Source organism: Castor canadensis, chromosome 1 (genome assembly GCF_047511655.1).
Source record: "Castor canadensis chromosome 1, mCasCan1.hap1v2, whole genome shotgun sequence".
NCBI lineage: Eukaryota > Metazoa > Chordata > Mammalia > Rodentia > Castoridae > Castor > Castor canadensis.
In genome coordinates this window covers 60,740,564-60,765,472 of record NC_133386.1, presented here as the reverse complement: position 1 = coordinate 60,765,472, position 24,909 = coordinate 60,740,564, and the positions used below count along the sequence as shown (strand labels likewise).

At 40.4% G+C, this 24,909-nt stretch overlaps 1 protein-coding gene across 7 annotated transcripts in view; it reads left to right on the top strand.

The window, feature by feature from the left end:
- Positions 1-1,429: 1,429 nt before the first annotated feature.
- The window catches only part of Grik2 (glutamate ionotropic receptor kainate type subunit 2), a 628,064-nt gene continuing 604,584 nt past the window's right edge, over positions 1,430-24,909 (top strand). For 2 of the 7 annotated variants that reach the window (XM_074077800.1, XM_074077802.1), the window contains exons 1-3: positions 1,431-1,588; positions 2,903-3,201; positions 8,332-8,738. In XM_074077800.1, coding sequence (XP_073933901.1) covers positions 8,624-8,738 — 115 coding nt within the window. In that variant the 5' untranslated portion in view covers positions 1,431-1,588; positions 2,903-3,201; positions 8,332-8,623. Of the gene's footprint in view, positions 1,589-2,902; positions 3,202-3,306; positions 3,719-8,101; positions 8,739-24,909 lie in introns of those variants that run through there. The other 5 variants (XM_074077798.1, XM_074077776.1, XM_074077808.1 and 2 more) reach the window with 5 other exon arrangements.

Below are 24,909 nucleotides of genomic sequence, written 5' to 3'. Positions count from 1 at the left end.
TTTTATGCGAAATTTTGAGGCCATGTGTATATGTGTACTTTGTTTTTTCCTAGGCAAGGGATAGGTGTGCTTGAAGTTTGAAGTTCCTTCCTTGGGATGAAACCCAGGGCTTTGCTCATACTATGCAAGTGCTTTACCACTAAGCTATATCCTTCAGGGGGATCCCTGAAGTTTTTTTAATCATAACTTTTTATGAGTCTAAGTTTTAAAAGGGAATGACAGAAATCAACCTGATGCTACTCTGCACAGCTAAAAGGCAGTCTCAGTTCTGCCACATTCTGACCAAGTCACTTCTTTCTCCCAGTTTGATTTTTAATCACTTATAAAGTGAAGGCATGGAATGAGACAATCCAAAACAACAGCTTCCAATTCTACTTTCAATGTGAACAAACCAGGCCAAAAGAAAGGAATCAGAACCCCAGAGCTGCTAATGTTCTAAGAGCACTTTGAAAGTTAGAAAGGGAGAATGGGGAGTCAAATATTGAAAAATAGTCTTAGGTAACTAGGGATGGAAAGGACATAGTTTCACAGATGCCCCAGAAAAAATTGGGTTCTGAGTCTTTAAATGTTTAACCTCATAAATCCTAAAGTGAATTATGAATTCTCCAGTATTGGAGAATATTTGAAGGATTAAATGGATGTGTGTAGTTTAATGCTCCTTGGTTATTTTACTTTTTCTCATTAGAATCTAGGTAGCATTTTGCTATTGAGGAAATGAATTTGTCACAACATGAATAATTTTGATTTGCTCCACTTTTCTTTTAGCTCTTTTCCCCTGCCCCGTTGCCCTTGCCTCTTTTATAGTTCTTTGTGGGTGCTGTTTATTCTGGAAAAGAAACCCAGAACTACATTCTAAGATCACACACAGCACTAAAAGAAAATTGTTCCATAAGCCTCTTCCTTCCTACATACAATGTGGTCTGGGGACAACAGTGTGGAAGGTGGAAGATTGATCCCAAAATCCTACCATTCTTTCCTTCAGCACCTACTGCATGCCAGGTCCTATGTAAAACATCTAAAGTAACAACAAAAAATAATTAGACACACTCCCTGTTCTACACTCTCAAAAAGCACCATAAAGCAGAGCTGATGTCTTCACCCAGGAGTCTCCTCTGGAATCTACTGTGTCAGGTGTTTTGCTCCTCCCTCCTTTGAAAGTGGGGAGGATGTTAAGATGACATGGAGAGTCTTTGGCTAGTAGCCAAGTTGTCTTCATTACTCCTGTGGGGAAAATGGGACTGAATAGGACATTTTTCTGAGCCTGGCCCAAACTCTGCTGTGCTTCGAGGGCCCATTAGGCTTCAGGTCACAGCAGCTGGAGCCCAGGCGCCTGGAGCCGGTCACGCGTCTGTGCTGCCCGCTCCAGGATCCACAATGGAGGCATTGACTATTTATTTTTTCCGTACAACAAGGCTGCTGTTGACTTAATTACGGGAACCTCCCAGCCACCCCCGGGATCTTTAAATGACTTACTGACTTTCCATTGCCACTAACTCTTCTCTCCTTAACCCAAGCCCAAGTCTTCCTCCACTGGACGGGAGCAGAGAGCCCAGGATGGTGACTGAGAGGATAGAGGCTGGCGATTTGGGTGAGATTGAGTTTCTGTGTGCTTCAGGCTAGCCCCAGGGTCTTAAGGGTAGTTATGTGGCTCCAGGACCCAGTGAAGACTTAACTTTACAAGGGCTGCGGGCAAGATGGAAGCAAAGCACAAATGCTCTCATCCAGCCCGGGCAACAGCTCCCTAGGGACTCAGAGCCTCTCTACTTCTGGGGCCTTAGGAATTAGACTGGCGTGCACGGGGACTGCTGCTGCTCCCTGTTCCATTCTGCCTCCTTCTTCATGCTGCCCGTTTGAAATTTATCTCCTGGGCCCAGCATGCCGGGCCGGTTACAAGCCCCCTAGCTTCTCTTAAACCTCCTTGTGAATCACAGCCCACCAATTTACTCTGGGGGAAACTATTAAGTCTCTGCTCCAGTTACTATTGTAGGGCTGAGGATAAAATAGCTACGGTATTAAGTAGATGTTGACTTTTCTGACCCAGAGGAGCGGAAATCCGGGATTGTTTGTAGTAGCTAATCACTCGCAGAGAGAATCTGGGGGCTGGGAGAGCATGGTGTGCTGGCTGCTGCGGACTGCACCCTGACAGTGGGGCTCTGGGAAGACTCAGGGACTCAGGCAACCCCTCTCCATCTCTGGCCTTTAACCAGTCCTCCAAGAATTCAGACTCGCGACCGCAAGAACCAGGCAACTCCTCAGGCTCCTTTGAGACTAGGACCTCAGGTTTGGCGCCAATCTGCTTGGGTTGAGAGTTCAGGGACCTAGTGGGGAGGAGGGAGTGAAGTATTAAAGGACTATACTAGTGCAAGGCCGGTCGCAACCTCCTGATACTGGAGGAAAAGTCCGTTTCTGAGCATTTATTTTCAGGAACGCAGGTGCTTTGACTCGCAGCGTCTATCTGAGCTCTAGAACCAAAGCTGTGTGCATTTGTTGTGTGAACCGCGGGAGGTGGGAAGGGGGGTTGGGAGGGAGCGCAGATCAAGATCTTTCCCGCTAACCAGCAGAACTGAGAGGGTCACTTTGGAGACTGTCAGCTGCTCTCCAAACCCTGGCGGCGGCGAAGTTTCGTTGCTATGGTTTCGGAAAAGGTATAAAAGCTACCATCCAGAACCAAACGTGCTAGGGCTCCTTATAGGTGTCGTCGCCTCCCAGGGTCAGACAATCTCCTCGGGCTTTTTTGCATCATTCACTGTCTGACAGAGCATCTTGGCCCCTGTGCCGCCCTCCCACCCCCAATCCCTGGAGACCTGGGTGGGTGTGCTAAGCAGAGGCAAAGTCCTAGCCAGGGTTTGTTAACGTACAAGCCCGGCCTTGCCTGGAATTCTCTCACTTCTGGTTCTTGCAGTATAGGAGGGGCGGGCGCTGCGTCCCGGTGGCCCCGACGACCCGGAGCGTGCACCGCCGCGGGAAAGGAGCGCGGCTCCTTTAAAGCAAGAGGCGAGGAACCCCCGCCAGGAGGCGTGTCTGTCTCTGCCGCCACCGCCGCCACTCCGCGGTCACCGTCTCCACCGCCGCCGTCACTTGCGCTCGGCGCCGGCGGCTGCGCTGCTTGGTTTCGGAGCACGGACTTCCTGCCCGACCTCCTCCAGCAGCGGCCGCGGAGGACCACCCCGCTCCCTACCCTCCCACTTCACCCAGCTCTAGGTAAGGACTCCCCGGTGGGGGTGGATCCGGCCAGGGTTCTTGCGGAGCAGTGTCCCCACGAGGACCGGAGGGACCGCGGGTGGGTGGCCGAGCAGCATTCTCCGCCTGCAGAGAAGGAGGAAGGCGAACGCAGCGTGGCGGAGTCCGGTGCGCTGGAGGCACCTGCTGGACCTAGTGCTGTGAGTGGCTTTGCCCCGCTCGCCGCAGCCAGTTCCTGTCACGGATGCAAGTGGCCCTGTGGACTGCAGGCGCTCGTGTTCTCCACATCAAATAATTTAACAAGCGGACGTGTCAGGAAGTGGCCTCAGCTACTGGGACTCACGCGAAATGAAGAGTGAGACAGATGGCAAGAAGCTGTGCATCCGCCTGCAAGTTTGATGGGCTCCCGTCCTTCGTCCATCCACCTATCCTTCCATTAACCCTGATCCTAGTTCGGTGCTGAGGAAGTACAGACATTATTTTAACTGACACCCGTATTTAGGGCTATTGAAAAAAAATCTGAGGGCGTCCCATTAGGGTAAGGAGTGGGTAGTGTCACTGGGGCTGATCAGAAATGTGCATGCAGAACTTTTACCAATCCACATCCCCTGTAGGAGTGTGTGAGGGGTGTGTTTGTGTGTGTGTGTGTGTGTGTGTGTGTGAGAGAGAGAGAGAGAGAGAGAGAGAGAGAGAGAGAGAGAGAGAGAAACAGACAACAGGACTGAATTGAGAATAGGAACTATTTACTATTTACTACTAAGATCCTTTTGGTAATGTATAGATTACCCTATATCCTTTCTTCATCTTCATACTGTAAGTAGTCTATCATCCAAAATTATCTTATGGATTAATGATTGATTATTTTCATTTCACAAAAGATGATCGATTCGTCTGTAGTTTGGCTGTTGGAAGATGTGCAGTGTATTTCAATCTCAACTTGTTTTTAGTTCATTACTTTATAACTTTGTAGAACTCATTCCTGTAACAACCAAGGCAGCTTATCGACTTTCAGTGACCTTAGAAACTTATAAGTTAAACAAACAAAGAAACTGAAATACATAGGAGGAAGGTGATAGACAAATGAGTGATGTCTACAAGGTTTACTTGCTTGCTTTATTTAAACCCATGGAAGATTGCACAAGCTGTATTTTTAAAAAGGGTCTAGGATGTGTAAATCTATTCTTAATTAAGATACATTTCTTTTCAGCATCTAAAAATTAATTAAAATTTTAAATGTCATTAACCATCAATGCAGCAGAACATTAGTAGAACAGCTGATAATGCGTTCAGAATCACAAGAGATAACATAGCATTCATAGATAGGAAGAGTGAGTTGCAAGTATGCAACAGTGTGGTTTCAAATGATCTCAGCCCTCACTTTAATCTTGGGACCCTTTTATGCCATGAAGGAGTAGTGTGTTTCTTTTAGCCTAGCTGCAGTACAACAGGTCACTTGCATGGAATAAGTTAGGAGTGACTGTAAGATGAGGTTTCTCAAATGTAACCTAATAACAAGACTTCAGTGAGAAGTCAAGTAGAACTCTTGGTGAGATTTCCATGTGAAAAAAATTAAACAAGAATATGATGTGGAAGGACCTTTGAAACACCTTTGAAATTCAGGTTGTTCTGAGATACACATTTACTGTTTCCAGCAAAAGGTGTAGGGATTGTCTTTTTAAATGTTGTTCTATAAGGATTATTACACATTTGTTCATGCCCCAGCAGGTGGCAGCTAACTAGAATAAGATTCATTTTCACCAGGAGAATAGGAAACTAAAATTGCTTCTCAAGTAATAGTGCCCAAGAATAAGAGGTCATTAGTGTCAACAAATAGAAAAATACAATGAAAGATGAAGCTAGTGGCCTTTTGTTGTTGTTGTAACAAGCTTTGTGGGGACACACATGTGTGTTTTCTTTTATTATTTATCATAGGCTTGGTATTTCTTCATGTCAGTTTTCTGCAGTATTTTTTCAAGGCTTAACCTAGACATAGCTGCTCTCTGCATGTGTGCATGTATGTGTGTGTTTGTAATTTTTCATCTCTGCTTTGACCTTGGAACCTACAGAGCTTTAGCTCCTATAAATTAAGGTTGCCATGTGGTTAAAATGACAATAAAGCAAATGAGACCATAGAATAAAGTACACAAATCTCACTATTACTACATATAAATGACCAACTGACATCTAATTGCAGTGTTTTTCTTTTTTATTAAGAAAGAAGCAAATTATAGAACTTACACAATTTTAAAAGAGTTAAATATAGTCAGTGAAATACTGTATAATGGCTACTAATCCTTCAGATACCCTCAGAACTATGATGATGGTGTCATTATTGGAGAGAAATGTGTAATAACTTCAAATAGCCATATGGTGAGGTATCTTCTGTACCATCAAATCTTTTTCTTGTATTGGGGAGGTAAATTTAGTGAGCTTTGTTGTTGTTGTTTGGGAAATGAGTGAAGTTTAATGAGAAAGAGTGGCAATTAATCTGATTACCCGCACAACAGATGGAAATCTGGAGGTGGAGAGTTGAAAGTGGTAACTAATTGTACATTTTAAAAATGTCTTTAGCCACTGAATATTGACAACATGTTTCAGTAACCTGAATTCTTTGTAATCTTTCAGTCAATTTTTTTGTACTGAGAAATGAGTAGTTTATTGCTCGCAAGGGATCTCACAGTGAATGTAAAGTGGCTTTTGTAGTACTGTGCTCTGGAAAGGGATCATCACTTATTAGAACACTCTAGGTATGTTAAGTAATTCTAGCCATTACACTGAAAAATACACTCAACACAGTTTACAAAATTGTCCTCTTGACAATGTGTCTGTAATAACTCAAATTACTTGACTCTGTGTAATAGAAATGACAATGTACATTATCAGTTGAAATGGCATATTACCCATTTGTACTACTTTCAATGACAACTCTAGAATAAATAGATGCCTGGATTGCTGTCCGCGGTCCTGAAGAAAGGTTGTCTCTAGTCTTGCAGAAGTTCAATTGGACAGGTGGAGTTGATGTCTGCTCTGTTAAAGCTTTTCAACTTAGTTGATGGATGTAAATGAACCTAATTTAGCATATGTGCAAAACTGGTTCTTTTGGGACCAATTAGTAGTGAGAAAATTTATGCTAGACTTTTTTTTCCCTGTGTATTTTATATGAACTTTGTGAATCTGGAAGCTTCATTTTTTACTTTTACAACTAGACAGCCAACAAATGACCTCACACAAAATAAATAGTTGAGAATGCTACCTTTAAGTAGACACATTAAATCTGTTATGAGAAATGCCATTATGTTAATATAATACATAAACAAGGAGATACAGTACATTTTGTTTTCTCAGGTTCCACTAAATGCCAGCTACACTGAAAAAAATCACAGTGTTTTGATTAGCTACAACAGAACATGCTATTTTCAGGTATTACATATCAATTATATTTGCAGATGAAAAATTTAAGAATATTTATTTTTGTCCTGGCAGTCATTATTATCTCTGCTAGGAGCAAAATGAAAATGAACAAATAGAAATAAAATAAGTGAGACAGCAAATACAAGACAGAACATGTTGGGCTCTACATGTTTTGCAAGAGATATTTTAAACATGGACTGAAGGAGTCGCTAGATACCCTTATTTTCAGCACTTGATGTTCTTTTTAAAGTGCTCAAATAGTTGAATTATTTGTTTGAATTGCCTGGTAGACTGCAGAACTAGCCATTCATGATACTTATTTTTGACACTGCAGTTCTGCCTCCATCTTAAAAACATCAATGTTACCTGATGCCTTTGCAAAATGTAGAGTTTTTCAAATCAGCTTTTTATATTATCTTAAGAAAATATAGATTAAAAAATCACTATGATGGTATTACAGTGTTCCTTTGCTATTTGGAAGAAGCATAACAAGTACTGATACCACTCTCTATTTTAAAATTGGATGGTCTTCAAATAGAATATAGTCTTATAATTTTTCATGTAGTTTAACCCATGCTCTGTTAGTGGGTTATGAAAAAATTAATTGTAAAATACAAGCCCAATAGGATGCATTTTATGCTGAATAATCAGTTAAAAATGTTAACAGTGACATATTTGTTGCTGTGCATGTTATTGTGCTTACTAATATAAGTAATGCTACTAGTGGGGGTTTTTGAAAAATTTAACCTACGTTACGTATTTCAACGCTATAAATGTATTTTATGTTAAAAATAAAAATATAATTCTAACTTTTTCCCCTTGAATACATTGCGACTTATGAAAGTCCAGAGAAGGGACTCTAGACTCATCTGAAAACCAGCAAATGATGACATTTTTAGACAAAGCTATGATACTTAATGTTGCTCAAGCTATGAACCCTTATTTCATCTTTTAAAGAAAAACTTAAAAAAAAGTCATTTGGGCATAAAAGCATTTAGAGTTTGCTGCACCAATTCAAACACCATTGCCTTTTATCTTTACATATGCTGAAATGGGTATGGAACTATTCCTTCATTTTAATTAAATATTTCTTTCCTAAAAGTCCACTTGTACAATTTCTCTTTACTCCTGGGTAGTAATCAAGGAACGCTCTGATCAAGTTTTTAAAGAATAAGTTCACCTCTCCGGTTGCATTCCATTCTGTATTCATGGATTCTTAGTCAAAAAATATTAAAAAGTATAGGTAATACTCTTTCAAGTGAATGGCAAGTTAGATTTACAGTAAATTCTTCTTAGAGCATCTCCTCTTTTACAATTCCTAGGCAAAGTGACTTTGACATAGCTAGTCATTTATTAAAATTCATCAATTGATTGTAAGAAGCCTGCTTGCATACACCACTCTCTTAGCAGAGTCTCATTGAAAATCAAAGCAATTTTCACCACTTAAATAAATCCGACTTCTTTTTTTGCAACTCAAAGCAGGCTATCAGATTGGTTGCATAATAGATATTGGGAAGCTCACTGGCAGGGCGCCTTAAAGAGGCGAGCAGCTATCTCAATTTTTCTCACTTAATCTTGGCTTCACGTCAGAAGCTGTGCAGCAGTGCAGTAGAATAGGGCCTGGCAAAACCTTTGCCAGCCAAGCTTCCTTTTGTGCTGGGACTGTGGCTCGCTATCGACACCTCGTCAGTCTCCAAGCCTGGATTTCCTACTGATTTTCCTCCTCTGTTGCTCCCCCAGGCTCGCGCGGCCGGACATTGTGGGTGTGCGTGCTGGATTTCTCCCGGATGCTCTCCGACTAACATGGATGTGCTACCATCCCTTGCAGTGGAAGGTTGCTCCTTGGCGCAGTGAGTGAAGAACATGCAGCGATTGCTAATGGGTTTGGGAAGCGGAGACTCCTTCCTCTGTCTGTGACCATGCCGTGATCGCGTCTGCGGCCACTACTCGACGCATCCTCATTCTTGCCCAAACCAGGAGCCTAACGCTAAATCGGAGAAGTGGGTGCCGCGCGTGTAGGCACAGAAACACCATGAAGATTATTTCCCCGATTCTAAGTAATCTAGTCTTCAGGCGCTCCATTAAACTCCTGCTGTGTTTACTGTGGATTGGATATTCTCAAGGAACCACACATGTATTAAGATTTGGTAAGATTTCTCCTTCTCTCCCCATTTCCTGGGTACCGGACTCCCGAGGCAGCCGGATGTAAACAGGCAGGTTCGCTCTGCCTTGGCGGTGGGCTCGGCGCATTCCGACCTGTTCGAGGCTCTGTTCCCTTCTGGGCTTTAAAGAACACCCTCTGCGCTTTCATTTATTTTCTTCTTTCTTTCTTTTAGTTGCATTTTATTATTTTTGCCGCGGCAGGATGGAGGGAGTGCCGGTGTGTGGTAGTGGTCAATGCAATATCTCGCCACCTTAGTAGCCAGCCACAGAGATGGTGATGACGCCGGGGGCATGGCCAGAGCCACAACCGCCGGGCTCCCCCAGAGCCTTCCGGGCTTGGAGGGCTGTGCGGTTGGAGCGAAAGTGAGCGCTAAGGCTGCAAGCCTCTTAGTTTGTGCAGCTGATGAGTTAATATCTGCTAACTCTTGGGCGAGTTGCCTCTGTCCGCTTCCGCCGGACCAAGGCAAGTTCTCATGTGCAAAGGAGAGGCGCTAGCCCCTTTGATTTCTTTTGTCGGAGAGACTTATTGATTAATTTAATCCCCCTTTCCATCCTTGGTGTCCTTACTGGTATGCAACGCTTTAAAAAATTGTAAACTTCAAGGCTTTACTTAATAAGGGGAAGATGCTGGTCACTGAGAGCGAAATAGCGTCACGATAAGACAGGATACTTCTTTGTTTTTTCTTTTAACTTGCTAAGCCACCCCCCTGTCCCCCTTCGCTGCTTTTTCTCTGAGAATCTTGTACTAATAAATGATGAAAGGCAGTAACTGAGGGCTGAGGGGGGAGGGGAGTTGAGTGTATGGTGTTTAGTCTGTGTCTATTTCACATGATGAAAGACCCGAGATAGTTCAATTTCAGGAGAATTTATTGATTCCATAAGACCCCGGGTTTCTTTGGAGCTTGAAGGAAAATCTAAACGTGGGAATCCTGTAGAATCCATGGTCGGGAGGTTTACTTGGGGGAAATGAAGCATAGGAAACACTTAGCCTGCTCTCTGTGGCCAATGGAATTTTAGTAACAGCAGAACTAGTCAGGGAAAGTTCCCTAAAGTAGGTAGGAGTGGAGGAGGAGAAACCCAACAGAGTAAATCTCGCACTATAGGCAGCTCTTTGGTCAGTTCAAGTGGATTTAGAGCAAAGAGGGCAGGAAACCACATAACCCTGAGCACATGTCTCTGAGATAAAAGCAGATGCATTAAGTTATTCAGTCCAATTTAAAGCAGAGAATGAGTGCTTGCATCTTCTGTTGACACCAACAGCATCTTCTTTCTGTATCTCCATGTGTTTCTTCTCCAATGATAAAATTCACTGTCTTTCCCAGGCTCTGGGAAACAAGACAGAGATGATTTCACATATATTAAATGGGAACCTCAGCTGTCCTCCCCCCCCCCCGCCCCAACATTCACACAATAAGACACCAGGAACCAAAAACACTGGTAATAACAAGAGACAATAGGTTATAGCTAGATTCCTGCTGGAGTATTTCCCTGCTTTCTTCATGTCTTTAGATTGTACTTCAGCATGTTGCTGTTAGCAACGAGCATCCACAGGAATGCTTGTTTCTTTGGACAGGATTAAAACAGATCCACATATTACTGGAAAGTGTGTGTGTTTTCAGCAGTTCAATTTCAAGCATGGAGAGTGCTACAATATGCTACTTGGGGCCATATTTTGGGTATTACACATTTATGTGAGGTATTTTCTGATGGGTATTTGTGAATGAGTGTGCATTGGTAAGTGTGTTTGTGGAGTAGGTGGAAAAAAATGAAGATTTTGGGCTGGAAACTGCCACCAATACTCTAAAGATTTAATTATTGCTGCTCTGGTCTTGCAGCACTTTATTTGCTGAATCATTAGATTGTTACATTCGCTGATCGTTTCATATCTTCTTATGAAAAATCTTGGCAACTGTAGCGGAATGTAGCAGCTTTCCCAAAGAGCTGACACACGTACAAAAGAACCTTTTCCTAGACCAATTCCTACTTTTAAGATTGTCCTTAAAAGATAGGGAACAAGACAAGGACCACCATACCAGTCCCTTGATTCCATAAAACCAAGAGCCCAGTTTCTAGATAACTTCTTATTTTGTACATTAGCTTCAAACATCTTCCACGTGGAGATCCATTTTCTCTGATAGCTGACCGGAGTTGTGGGTAAGGACGGTGTAGAACTGTAATCACTGGAACATTTCCCTGTTGGGACTATTTTGATGCCATGGTGGGAGTTTTATTTTCATCTGGGGTTAACATGTTCTGAGTGGATTGGATGGTTGGGTGGTAGGCGCGTATAAGCCATTCTTGAGAATGTTTATTTTCAACTTGGACTCTGAAGTTGAACCACTGCCTCATCCCTGGGCCCGTGCCTTGGAAGGGAAAAGGTTAGAGTCGCTAGTAGTGCAGCTGGCCTTTGGCGGCGGACAACCGAGTGCTGGTGAAACCCGCCGCCTCCCAGGAAAGGCTGCGTTGAGTGGCCTAGCATCCTCCATCAGGGGAGAGGCTGGAGCCGCCAGCCCCGGGCGCTTCCGCCGCGGCGCTATGGCAACCGCGAAGCCCTGCGGGGCTGCCATCCCAGCCCCCCTTCTCGACACATGGTAGAAATCCACCATCATGAGGTCCGTGCTGTCTTTCCTCGGGCTCCCAATTGAACTGAGACTCGACCCGTCCTCCTCTGTGGATCCAGGAGAAGCCCCCAGTTCAGGGTGCTGACCCAGGTCGCGTCCCTTCTTTTCCCCGCCCATCTTCAGCCAGCGCAACCTTTCTCCCTCACTTCCTTCGCTCTCCCCCTTTAGTTCTTCCTCTGCTTTCTCTCTCTCTCTTTCTCTCTCTCTGTCTCTCTCTCTCAATTGAGCTCAATTGAGCTCTTGCCAGGCCTCACGCCTCACACTTGGTCACAGTGACTCCCCTATAGGGTCCAAGAAAACTTTCCAGTCGCACCCAAGGGCGCCTCCGTCCCGCTCCAGGCATGTCCCCTTCCAGGCTGCGCATCCGGGTCTGCTCTTTCAGTAGCAGCTCGGCAAACGTCTTCCGAGGGCTGAACCCAGAACGCTGTCCCAAGCTTTAAGGCAGCCTAGGGTACTGGGGAACGAGACTTCGGGGTTAGCCAAGTGTCACCTCCTGGCCGGCAGAGGGATGGGCATTTCGTCTTGGGTACCTGCCATCGATACTGAGTTAGCACAACTTGGCTCCTCCCGGTGCCGACATATTTTCAAGGAGGTAAGGTGCATCGTAGAAAGTCAGTTTACCTCCCCAGGCCAAGTCAGACTTTTTCAGATAGGCTTTTCTGGGAGCTGAGTCGATGACTTCCCCAGGGAGGCCTTTCCGAGCCCTCGCACTCTAGGAGCGGCGCGTCCCGGAGCCCCGGCGCGATGTAAATGAGGCACCTTTGTTTTTCCGCAGCTGCGTAGCAGGCCAAGATGCTGCGGGAGAGGCCGAGGGCCAAATCCTTCCGTCCGCGGGGGTGTGGCCCTCATTCCAGTCTTCCAGACCAAGTGCAGCAGCTCGGCTTTAAACATTTCTTCTTTTGTTTCTTTAGCCCGTCCTTCTCTTCTGGCTTGCTGGTTTGCTCATTGCCCTGTCCCTGGGGAAGCGCAAGTGATCTGCGTGCCTCTCATTGTCAGTCTCTGGTCTTTGGCATATCTTTGGGGTCAGATTCATGGGGTCAGTTCTTTACTTGAATTGAAATTTAGGACGTCAGGAGCAAAGATGTCAACACAAACTTCTTCTCAAACTCTTGGAGCTTCTGCAAGATAGTCCTTTCCTAGGACCGCGAGGGTGTGATAGATCACCACATACCTTTTAGCGTTTCGAACTGTTTTGGTCAGCAAGGCGGTGGAGCAGCTTTATTAAAATCTTTCTGTGTTAAGTCTTCCCTCCTAGAAGGAGCTCCGGTCTCGATGGCACTGCACACTAGCCACCCCTACAACGCATGATGCGCAGTCACCTTCCTGTGCCCAAGCCCAAGGTGAAGGCACCCAGCCAGCTCAGTCAGGGGCGGCCTACAGATAAAACCCACCACATGAGAGGGAACCGGAAGGTTCTTAGGGAAACTCCCTTACATTTCTGGGCATCCCATGTTCTCCCAGATAGAATAATTGGTACCAAATGAACTGTACCATCGAGGAACGCGAATGAATTGACTGAGCTTGTAAGCGGCCACTCTCCACAAGTTCTTTGAAAAAGATTCTTCTTCCTTTGGGAGGTAAAGTGGGAGGGAGGGAGGAGTGGCCTTACATCTGGAAGCAAGAAATCTGACTCTTGGGAGGCGGGGATGGGGGAGTGATAGCGGCTACTGTCTGCAACAGATAAAACCAGAACACCTGCTCAGCTGAGCTCTGGAAAGCAAGAGAGGGAAATCTTTCCAAGAATCGCCAACACTATGGGCACACTTTTTAAAAATTACGTTTTTCTCATAAGTTCTCGCTTACTCTTAAAGCTTCAAAGAATAACTTGATGTGATCCATCAACGGAGGCACAATCATTTCAGAAACCGACTTTGAAAAATGATCTTTTCCTTTCTAGAAATAGCACTCCTTACACCCAGCACATGAAACCCAACACGTTTTCTAGCTTTGTGAGGCTGCCTTTCAACAGCGAACAAAGGTTTATATGTAGTGGACATTTTTACAGGCAAGTTTTTCTTTTTGGTTTAATGCAAGTGATCATTGTAGTGTGTTCATTCTGTGAATTCTCAAATGACACTGTTTCAACATTTACCCAGCACAGGAAAGTTAATGTGAATTACTTTCACACAAAGGAAGAAAATACCATGGACCACTAGGACGAACCATTGATTATCAGAGCCTGTTCATGTCTATTCATTGTAAAATAAAGTGTTGTCTGTGATATGACATAATCTTTTATGCCATTTGCTTATCATAATTTTTGATAAAGCAAATGCTTTGCCCTTTTGAGGGGTAGAAATTAAACATTCTCATGGAAAAACACTTCCTTCTGTTTTTAGGATTTTACTGTGTTACTATAGCCTTGATTACATATATTTCCATGCCCCATTGTACAGAACGTTGTGTTTGACTTTCAAGTGCAATATATTTAAATCATAAATCTACTGAGTGCATAGTAATTGAGGTACCTAGGAGATCTTTTGAGTAGCATGGTATGGTATATTGAAATGCAAGTGTTGATTGTTTTACATTTGGGTGGTGAAGCTTTATCTTCTAATGGTTTTCAATTTGTAGTCCACTTATCAAAGTATTAGAAGGGCTCCAAATGAATCTGTCTGGACCCTAAATCTTAGCATGAAAGGGAAGGTCAAAAGCCCCTGAAAGGGAAAGGAAGTAGGTGTACATCATCCTTATTGACTAGTTTAGATTAAACACTGAAGAGGAAGATTTCAATCTGATAACGTCATAGGGCTTCCTGTTTTTCTTTGCTGCTTCTGCTGACAATTTTGTAAGGTAATTAAATTGGCTGATTGAAGTCACAGTGGTCATGGGGTGATAAAGACCATTTGGATTTAATGGAATTTAAAACAACAGAGCACTGACTGAACACAACTCTTACCGAACAAGAATTTTAATGGCCCATTCAGGGTGCTGACTAAATAGAACGGCCTTAACAAGTTTAATTGAAAGGGCAAGGCAGATTAGCACTATATAGTCTTTATGGCAGAAGATTGGGGAATTAAAATTATCCCTTTAAAAGACTCATTAATGAATTATCAAGATTTAATGTAGGTTAAATAAGCCTTCTTTAGGCCTTCATCATGTACTCTGAACCTAGGTTTAGGACCAAGTTTCAATAAAGAAATATTTTTAAGAGCTGACTTAATAAGTGGAATTATAGTTCTCCCTCATTTCGAAAGCAAAAGGTGTTTTAAGTTCTTTGGGCAAATGCAGTGTGTAGAGAGTTAGTGTCCACGATGAATCCTTTCTTTTCTATAACTGAAAAAAGACAGTTGCAACTTTTCTTTGAAAGTTTTAACATTGGTAATTTTTTCTTACAAACAGCTTGTAGAAGAGAAACTGAAGAAATAGTAAAGGGATGTTTTTGTTCTGCGGTTTCCAATGCACTAATAGGTATTGGTGTATTGAGTGTTGTTTTGTAATCTTGATTTTTTTTTTTCTGATGGAAACTTTTACAATCAGGTTATAATACTTTAGTGCATTTGAGTTCATTTTTCTCACTGTCCCAACAAAACATGGGGGCAATTCCATGATTTTTGTTTTAAACACTCAGGTATGGGCAGTTCCAAGGTAAAAGTCAAGCCTCAGTCTGTTGTGAGGCTATTAACTCTGCCTACTCTGCCTAACTCCAGTCATATGGGATCGTCAACTCAAAGTTGCCATTTTCTTAGATATTTCCCGACAAATGTAAAACTCAGTTTTTCCTATGAAAGTATCCAACAATTTAATTGTACACAATTTTGAAGTGTTTTAAAAATCTGAGTTGGACAAACCAAAAGCATTTAGCAGATGGAATGTGGCCCCAAAGTCACCTGTTTCACCCTCCAGCCTATACCCCACAGGTATCAGTTCTCTAAGGCTCACATTCTTTGCTCACCTCTCACTGATCCATAAACAGGTAATGCTTATTTGCCTCTTGCCTCACACCCATATGGCCAAACATTTGATATTTTTGTGTTTTCAAACTGATAATTACCTAATCTGATAAAATTAATTGTGATAATGGGAATGGGAGGTTGGAGAGGATGCTGAAAACCTTTCTATAGGATTTTTTGTTTTTCACTTTAGTTTTACATTTGGGCTTTGAGGCTCCTATACAAAGACAGCAGCATCCCAATATGACATTTAGTACTTAGGTTTAAACCCCTTATTTCCTTAATTAAAAACTTATTCTCTTCTGTATTTTGCAGAGAGCCAGGTCACTAGACAGGAGGGTCATGTGTGAAGATCAGAAAGAATCTGGGGAGTTGTATCTTTCAGATATTTTCCCTACTGATACATATAATTCTATTGGTCTTTCTTTCCAGTTAAGCACTTTCTGTCTCCCATGACCTTGTTTTAAGACAAGAATATTCTAGAAGAGAAAGTCCATAGTCCCAAACCTACAGAGTTAGGATGAGTTAGAGCAATTGATTCTGTGTGCGACAGATAATACAAAAGAGAATACTAGGTGCCTAAGGGAGTGTTGACTGGTTAGCTATGATGTGAATGGAAAGCTGAGAAAAGAGAAGTTTTTATTTTATTTTATTATTCATATGTGCATACAAGTCTTGGGTCATTTCTCCCCCCTGCCCCCACCCCCTCCCTTACCACCCACTCTGCCCCCTCCTTCTCCCCCCCCCCGCCTCCTCGATACCCAGCAGAAACTATTTTGCCCTTATCTCTAATTTTGTTGTAGAGAGAGTAGAAGCCATAATAGGAAGGAACAAGGGTTTTTGCTAGTTGAGCTAAGGATAGCTATATAGGGAGTTGACTCACATTAATTTCCTGTGTGTGTGTTACCTTCTATGTTAATTCTTTTTGATCTCACCTTTTCTCTAGTTCCTGGTCCCCTTTTCCTATTGGCCTCAGTTGCTTTAAGGTATCTGCTTTAGTTTCTCTGCATTAAAGGCAACAAATGCTATCTAGTTTTTTAGGTGTCTTACCTATCCTCACCCCTCCCTTGTGTGCTCTCGCTTTTATCATGTGCTCAAAGTCCAATCCAATTGTTGTGTTTGCCCTTGATCTAATGTCCACATATGAGGGAGAACATACGATTTTTGGTCTGAGAAAAGAGAAGTTAAGTGACGTTTGATACACAGACTTTTGTAGGTTTACTGACAGACATTTCAATGCTTTGTGAATTGATCTTTTTGCTTGTATTAGTCCAAATCGTTGAGCAGATGTGGTTTTTTAAAATAAGATGCCAATAATATTCTTACATTGACATATTTCCACCAAATCAAAAGGATCTTTAATGCTTTCACCTTTTTTAAAAAATCAGTCAGCTAATTTTTTATCATTGAACTAAAGTGAGTATTCAGAAGATGTTGCCTATACCTTTCATTTCTAACTCTAACTCACTCTCATTCTAAGTTCTTGACCTGTCACACTAGGAATATTGGTTGTCTGAAATGATCAAATAAATAAAATATATGAAAGAAATTTTCTGCTTGTGAAGTTCCAGTATATTTTCAGTATATTTACAGATGGTTGGTCTATGCTATGTTATCTTTTTGATTTTGCCTTTCTTTTTACTTACTGACACTTCTGCATTCTGTGCATCATAGCTCATATTGCACTTGAGTCCCTTCTTCCCCAGAAAAAATAAAGTGGGAACTCTCAAGGTGAATGAAAGCTGTAGTCCTCTAAATTGTCTGGATCAAAGGGAACTTCAGAGATCAAGTTTAGTATCCTAAGTTTAGAGATGAATTCCCAAGTGCAGCTAAATAGTTTGTTCTGAGTCACTTCTTTCAGTCTCAGATTTTAGATCAAAACATGTGTACCCTTACCGCCAGACAAGGTTTTGGTTTCTCTCCTAGATATTTGTCTGCTTTGTTCCCCCACCTTTATGTCATAGATTATCTTCTTTTTTTCCTTCTACAGTTTTTTCCATATTTCTCCCCTATGACAGTTTAGGACCTTCTTTTCCCAGTGTCCAAAGCTTTTTCACATTCAGTTATTAAGCAAATAGTATTAGGCATTTAGAAAATAGAATCTAAGACCCAGCTTCTGACCTCAAGAAATTTGTACTTCAATTAATGAGAAAACGCTATATAATACTAATTACCAATTGTTTGATATAGAAAAACATATGCAATATTTCTTTAAAGAAGATTCTTATGAGCTTAAATTATTATAGGAGAGATAGAACTCTTGCTGGACCTTAAAAAATCTGTATGATAGTAAAGGAGATGGGAATATATACCATTGTTAAAAGACCTAGCACAAGAAAAAGTATTTAGGGATAAATTAAGAAGGTGAGCTTTCTCATATACGGACATTAGATCAAGGGCAAACACAAGTGAATTGGACTTTGATCACATGATAAAGCGAGAGCACACAAGGGAGGTATGAGGATAGGTAAGACACCTAAAAAACTAAATAGCATTTGTTGCCCTCAATGCAGAGAAGCTAAAGCAGATACTTTAAAGCAACTGAGGCCAATAGGAGAAGGGGACCAAGAACTAGAGAAAAGGTTAGTTCAAGAACAATTAACCTAGAAGGTAACACACCTGCACAGGAAATCAATTCGAGTCAACTTCCTGTATAGCTATCCTTATCTCAACTAGTAAAAACCCTTGGTCCTTCCTATTATTGCTTATACTCTCTCTTCAACAAAATTAGAGATAAGGATAAAATAGTTTCTGCTGGATAGCGAGGGGTAAGGGGGGCTAAGAGAGGAAAGGAGGGGTAAGGGAGGGGGCGGGGGGAAAGGGGGAGAAATGACCCAAACATTGTATGCATGTATGAATAAAATAAAAATTAAAAAAAAAAAGAAGGTGAGCTTTGGGAGTGCTAATGGACCAGCTCGGTGGGGACATGGATAAGACCTCAATTTTTGTAGAGCTTTAATATTTAGGTTACACAGCTTGGACTCTTGTGTGTAACTCCTATCGAGCCACTGAAAGTGAGAGGGTGGGCTTGAGTTGGCTTGCAATAAGCAGTCAAGTGATTTTTGTAGAGATCTCTTTTCTCTGTATTACTGGGATGGAAGCAAAGGGCCCATTCTTGTTCTTGGTCACTGAAACATTTTAAGAAATTCTTGGTGGCTGCAGGGCATAGCTCAGTGGCATGTGTGAAGCCCTGAGTTCAAACCATAACAACCCCTAAAAGATGTTCTTGTTTTGAGTTTACAGACTGTACTAGTCATGGTTCCAGAGAAACAGAGGACAATCTGCTTTCCTCAGTTTATGACTCAAATGCTAAGCTCATCCAGAAGCACCATCACAGACAAATTCAGAATGTTTAACTAAATGCCTGGGCACCCATGGTCCCAGCCAGTTGACACATAAAATTAAGCAACAGACAGATAATTCTTAAGAAAAACTTGAAAGGAAATAAAGGCATGTCTTATTAGCATATGGCCACATCAAATGATTAACCACAGAAGCATGTCAGTTAATATCAAGGAAAATGCATCACAAGACAATGTAAAAATATTGTTTGCTTCTGACAGGGATATAATAAATTGTTTCCAGGGAACTCTCAGGGTTTTATGTCTATTTCCAAGGGAGCTCTATTGCCTGAAACTTAATACATATATTTGTATATATAGTTAATAACTATACAAATTATTATACATATAACTTTGTATTGTATAACAAAATTTGTTATAGTTAAAAAAAATTTGGGTAGTACTAGGGATTTAACTGAGGGCCTTGTGCTCTACCATTTGAATCTTGCCTCAAGCCCTTTTTTATTCTAGTTATTTTTCAGGAGGGTCTTGAGTTTTTGCCTGGGGTAGTCTTTCAACAATATCATACTACCCTCTGCCTCCCAAATAGCTGGGATAACAGGCACCCACCACTATGCCCAGCTTGTTTTTTTGAGATAAAGTCTTGCTAAGGCCTCAAACTATGATCCACCTCTCTCTGCTCCCAAATAACTGGGCTTACAAATGTGAGCCACTGCACCAGACCCAGTATTTAAAATTAAATTAAAATTCAAAACAATTTCAGTACAGTGGGTTGTTAGTAATATTTTCTAATTGCACGTGAGCTCAGGATCTCAGGCTTTGAACTGAGTTATGGATTTCACTCTTGACTTTGTCATGTTATAGTGATAAATTAGGAAAAATAATTAAATCTCACTGGACCTTGTTGTTTTTTGAAGACTGAGTACTACTTGCTATCTGTTAATCTTTCAAGGACATTTTGGAACTAATAAGAAAATGTACAGAGCTCTAAGTTTATTGGAAGAAAAGATCTTTTGGAATTGAAATTGTATTTTATTTTGTATGTGTGGAACAAAAAAACATTTATTATCACTTGTGAAATTATTGTTCAACTTCAACTGTGCAAAAACATTAGTAATCTGCTTCTCTAAGTTATTCTTGAATAGGTTTTCTTGGAGTGCACTGGAAGCTAGTATAAAGAAATTGAAAAGGGTTTCCTGACCAATGTACTTACTTTTTATGGAGCTATTTTGTGGATGAGCAAGTCCATACTTTCTTCTTTTCTTAATATTAAGACCTTAATTGTTATTATTAAATATTCCAAAAATAAGCAGGAAAACACAGCAAAAATAATAAGCAAATGAGAGATGAGGATCTCCTGTCCTTACAACCAGTAGCACCATATCAGAGACTTCAGATGACCATTTGAAAAGATATATTCTACATATGATTCAATTTTATATTTGGAAAATAAGTTTTAATGAAAAAATTTAGAATGTGAAATTTACGAGAAGAAAAATTCCTGGCTGTTGATGATATTCAGGCTTTGAATACTTAGGTAATTTGCAAATATGTGGGTTGGAGGCCAGACATTTTCATGAGTTTTATGTTAATCTAAAGTGGGAACAGAATAAACACTGGGTGAAAAATGGTTTCCTATTTTAAGTTTAAGTGTAGTTTCTAATTTTTTATTTGCATTGTTTCCTTGGTCTTTTGTATCTTTTCTATCCATTTCTTTTCCATATACTGTTATTCAATTCAACTATATTTTAAAATCTAAATCAAGTTTCCTTATCTCCAAAAGGCCAGTATTAGACACTCGTGCTGCCAAATAATTTCAAGCATTGACTAGAAAAATTGATTTGATCAATGGTTCTCAAACTTTGTTGTACATCAGAAGGGAAGGACTTTGTATAATTTAAATTCTAAGTTTTTGAAGATGAATATTCTGTGGTATAGATGTTTCACTTTTCCATAAACATGGAATATCTTTCTTTTTATTTTATCTTCTTCAATTTCTTTCCTTAGTGCTTATAGTTTTCAGTGTACAGATCTTTCATTTCCTCAGTTAAATTTATTGCTAAATAATTTATGACAAACTGGATAGTTCTATGAGGTAGTTCTTATTTCCTTTATTTATTTATTTTATAAAATAGCTAACTAAATGTATTTAAAAGAGGCAAAATAAAACTCTCAGGCAAGATAAGAATAAATCACTAAATTATATAATCCTGTGGGATTTTTTGACTTTTAACTGTACTTTCTGTATTTATAATAGGCATATACATTAGCTTTTGGAATTTGTGGTTGATAGTTATGACTAGATTATGCTAAATAATGAATAAATTGTGTCAATAATTGTGAGGCTTGGATATTTAATCATTCTTTATAGAACACACAATGTTGGGTTTTCAGCATACCACTGAATGGCTGACTGAGTTTTTAAACCTAGGCATTTAATTTTTTTTATTGTTGTGCTGGGTGGGGGACATTGTGGCATTTGCAAAAGTTCTTACAATATATCAAATATATCATACTTGAACTCATCCCCTCCATCATTCTCCTTTCCCCCCCTCCCCTCATTCCTGGAACATCAACAGGTATAATTTTTCCAGTTATATACATGTGTATACAGTATTTGTACTATATTCACCCTCTTACATCCTTTCTCCACATCTTCCTACTGGTACCAATTCCCCAGACAAAACCAGTTCCGCCCTCCTGTCTGCAATTTTATGAAAGAAAAAATAAAATGAAATTTTTGTTTGTTTAAGATAGCTATACAGGTAGTTTCCTTGTGATGTTTCCATGTATGTATGTATGTATTATAATAAAAGTTGGTTCATCTCCTTTATTTTTCTTCTTTCTACCTTAGTCCCCTTCTTACAGTGATTTCAACAGATTTAAAATTTTATATTCATTCTTGCTTAGAGAGTACATCAACCACATTCACCTTCTTAACTTCCTTCTTTTATCCTCCCTCTCTCCTATGTGACCTCCCCTTAGCATGACCTGTTTCCAAAGCTGTCTGATAGAGAGAGGCAACATTCATTGCCACACAGCCCACAGGAGACACAGAGAAAGCCCCTGTCAGAAGTCTCAACACCTGGGATAGAAATCAGAGGAAAGAGCCCAGAACACTCATTGAACTGAGAGGAAACACGTTCCTCTCCATAATAAGGAAGAAATTTGGGCTATATATTTAATTTTAATTTTTTTAAATTAAAAAATTGTTGTTACCTAAAACCTAAGCATTTAGAATATTCACACTCATATAATGAGCCTTATGGCCCAAAGCGATCTTAAACAGGTGTTATTTTATAAATAATTTTACAGATGATTTTATGGTTGTGGGACCTTTCCCTTCCAACATCCTCCAAAAAGGAGGCTCAAATAATCATCTTACTCTCATTTATTTTAAGTAATTCACATTTGTTTTAGTGTAATTTATCAATATATTTTATACTTGGAAATGGTTAATAGCTAATATTTCAAATTTATACTGTTAGATACATACACCTATAATATTTTTATGTCTGGCATGTTCAAACAATCAGTAATTCACCTTATTTTTAAATTTTTCATTCTTTCATGCATTCATTTAATGTTTAGCTGCTTACTATGTGCCAGGACCCTGGGCTGGACATTTATACTGTAAGAATTTGAAAGTAAAATGAACTTGTCTCTGCATCAAGGACTTCATATCCTATAGGTATAAGTACCCGTATAAAAGAAAATTTCAAAACAATGTGACAAGTAAGCACAGCAATATGTAAATGATTATTCAGTCATGAAGGGAGGCATCTGGCTGCTTCCACAATGAAGGATTCTAAAGCCTGTTGTTTGCATCTGTCTGTAAGACTTGTGATCTACTGAGACTTCACTGAGAAATTCCATTTTTGATATCAGATTAGGATCACTGAGCTGTTTGTGCTCTTTTTTCTCTACTGCCTTTGTCAAAGTTCTCAGCTGGGTCTCTTGTCTTATCATAGTGATGCCATTCTGTTTCTCTTCTGTATTTCATATATTTATTTTTTTATGTATCATATATAATATTTTAACAGAATATAAGTACTATTTTAAGTATTTTGTTAAAGTATTATTTGGGATTTAGATTCAGTGACATATATCACAGATCCCCTTCTAAAACAAAAACAAAATAGATGTTCACTTTTCCCTTCTCTATCTAGATTTGGGCATTTCAGGGAAGGTATAGCCTGGATTCATGCTGCTTCAGGCTGTCTTTTCTGGCATCCTCAGGGTATGTTCTCACAGTCTAAAATGGAGCTCTGTTGATTCACTTTCTCAACTGTAGGGTGGACACTTCCCACTTAGTGCACAAGTGACTGGGAACCGAGTCCCTACTCTAGGAACATGTGCAGTTGAAAACTTCATGTGTGTGCATGGGGGTGAGTTAGAACGTAATACCTTGTAGATCATTTGGAAAATATGAAGAAATGTAAAAGTAAAACTGCAACCTCCAATAATTATACTATTCAGCCATTATTGTTTTATTCTATTAATTACCTTTTTAAAAATGAAGGCAAAACAAAATATTTTCACTGATTATAAAAGTAATACATATTATAGAAAATGGAAGATATCTAGAAAATTATAAAAATAAATATCACTCTTATCTCACCATATGTCACATTTTGATATCTATCCTTTGATCTTACTGTTTATATTTTGTTAATGTTTTTATTGAAAACTTTATAATAAATATTTTTCTAGCATCAGTTGTCTTTCTGTGACAATTTTAACAATATCTGACTTTCCATTATATAGATACTTATCATTTATTATTCAATTCCTCTATTACAAGGTCTCTTTATCTTGGATTTTAGACTGTGACATACCTAAATTTGAACTTGATTCTAGCTGCTTTTGAGCTGTATGTTTGGAATATACTGTTGAACCATTCTAAGTTTTAGTTTTCATATTTGTAAAATGGAAATGATAATATCCACTTTGTGTTATCCTTGGAATTAATAGATAGCACACAGTAATACCTAGTTGAATGTCTGGTATGTAAGTGTATAATAAATGTTATCATAATCAATCAGATAATCAATTATTTAATTAATTTTACTTCACAGGGACTTGATTTCTATAATTGGCTAAAGTTCATTTATGCCAGATGCTTCCCAATCTTATGCTATTATTACAAGGTGGTTGACTCCCCACAGAAGACTTGCACAGTCTTTTGTGCCAGTAAGATTCCCTTAACACTAGGCAGAGGTGTGGCCAGGTGGTAGTGTGCTTGCCTAGCATTTCTGAGGCTCTGGGTTTAATTCCTAGTACCACCCTTGACCCCAACCATCAAAAAAAAAAAAAAACAAAAACAAAAGAAAGAAAGAAAGAAATGTGGAAGATTCTTGCAATCTGTGGAGAAAGGGATGTGTTAGTCAGGCTTTTCTTAGCTGTGACAAATGCCTGAGAGAAGCGAGTACGAAGTAAGCAAGATTGATTTTGACTTATGGTTTCAAAGGTTTTAGTGCATCTCAGCTCTTTCTGGGCCTGTGGTGAGGTGGAACTTTGTGGTATGGTATACGGGCATGGTGGAGCAGGACTGCTCACCTCACGGTAGCCAGGAAAAAGAGAAAGGCAAGCAAGAGAGGGCCAGGGCAAGATATAAATCCTCCCCCTGACTGACATACTTCCTTCAGGTAGGTCCCACTTTCTGAAGCTTATGCCATCTCCAAAAAATTGCACCATCATCTGGGGATCAAGCAGCCAACACATGACACCAGCGTGCTGGGGTGCATTTCAGATTTAAGCTGTAACATTCCACCCTTGGACCCTGAAAGCTCATGTGCATCTCATGATGCAAAATGTATTTTGCTCATTTCTGAGAATCCCCAAAGTCTTAACTACAAAGCTTCTTCTGACTCAAGAGAAGTTCTTAGCTTCAAGCCATCAAAAAAAAAAGAAAAGAAAAGAAAGAAAAGCTCCCAGAACCACAATAAAGTTACTTACTTTTAAAATACCATAGCATAAAGTAGACATTCTCATTCCATAAGGGAATAATACAAACAAAGAAAAGAGGGATTGGACCAAATCAAGAGTGAAGCTCAGTTGGTAAAACATTAAATTCTGTAGCTGCATGTCCACCAGCTGGGATGCACTGTTGTAGTAGGTTGTGGAACCCAGAAGTCTTGGAAAGCCTCACCCCTGTGGTCTTGCTATTTGCAACCCATATGGCCTCTCTCCTGGGCTGACTTCACTTGTTGCCTTCGACTTGCCTTGCAGATGTTCCATGTTGCTGGCAGGTGGGGTTTCCCTGCAGCTTCAGTTTTACCCTCACAGCTTCACACATTGCCCTCTCAGGGTCAGCCTGCAAGGACTGTGCCTCTG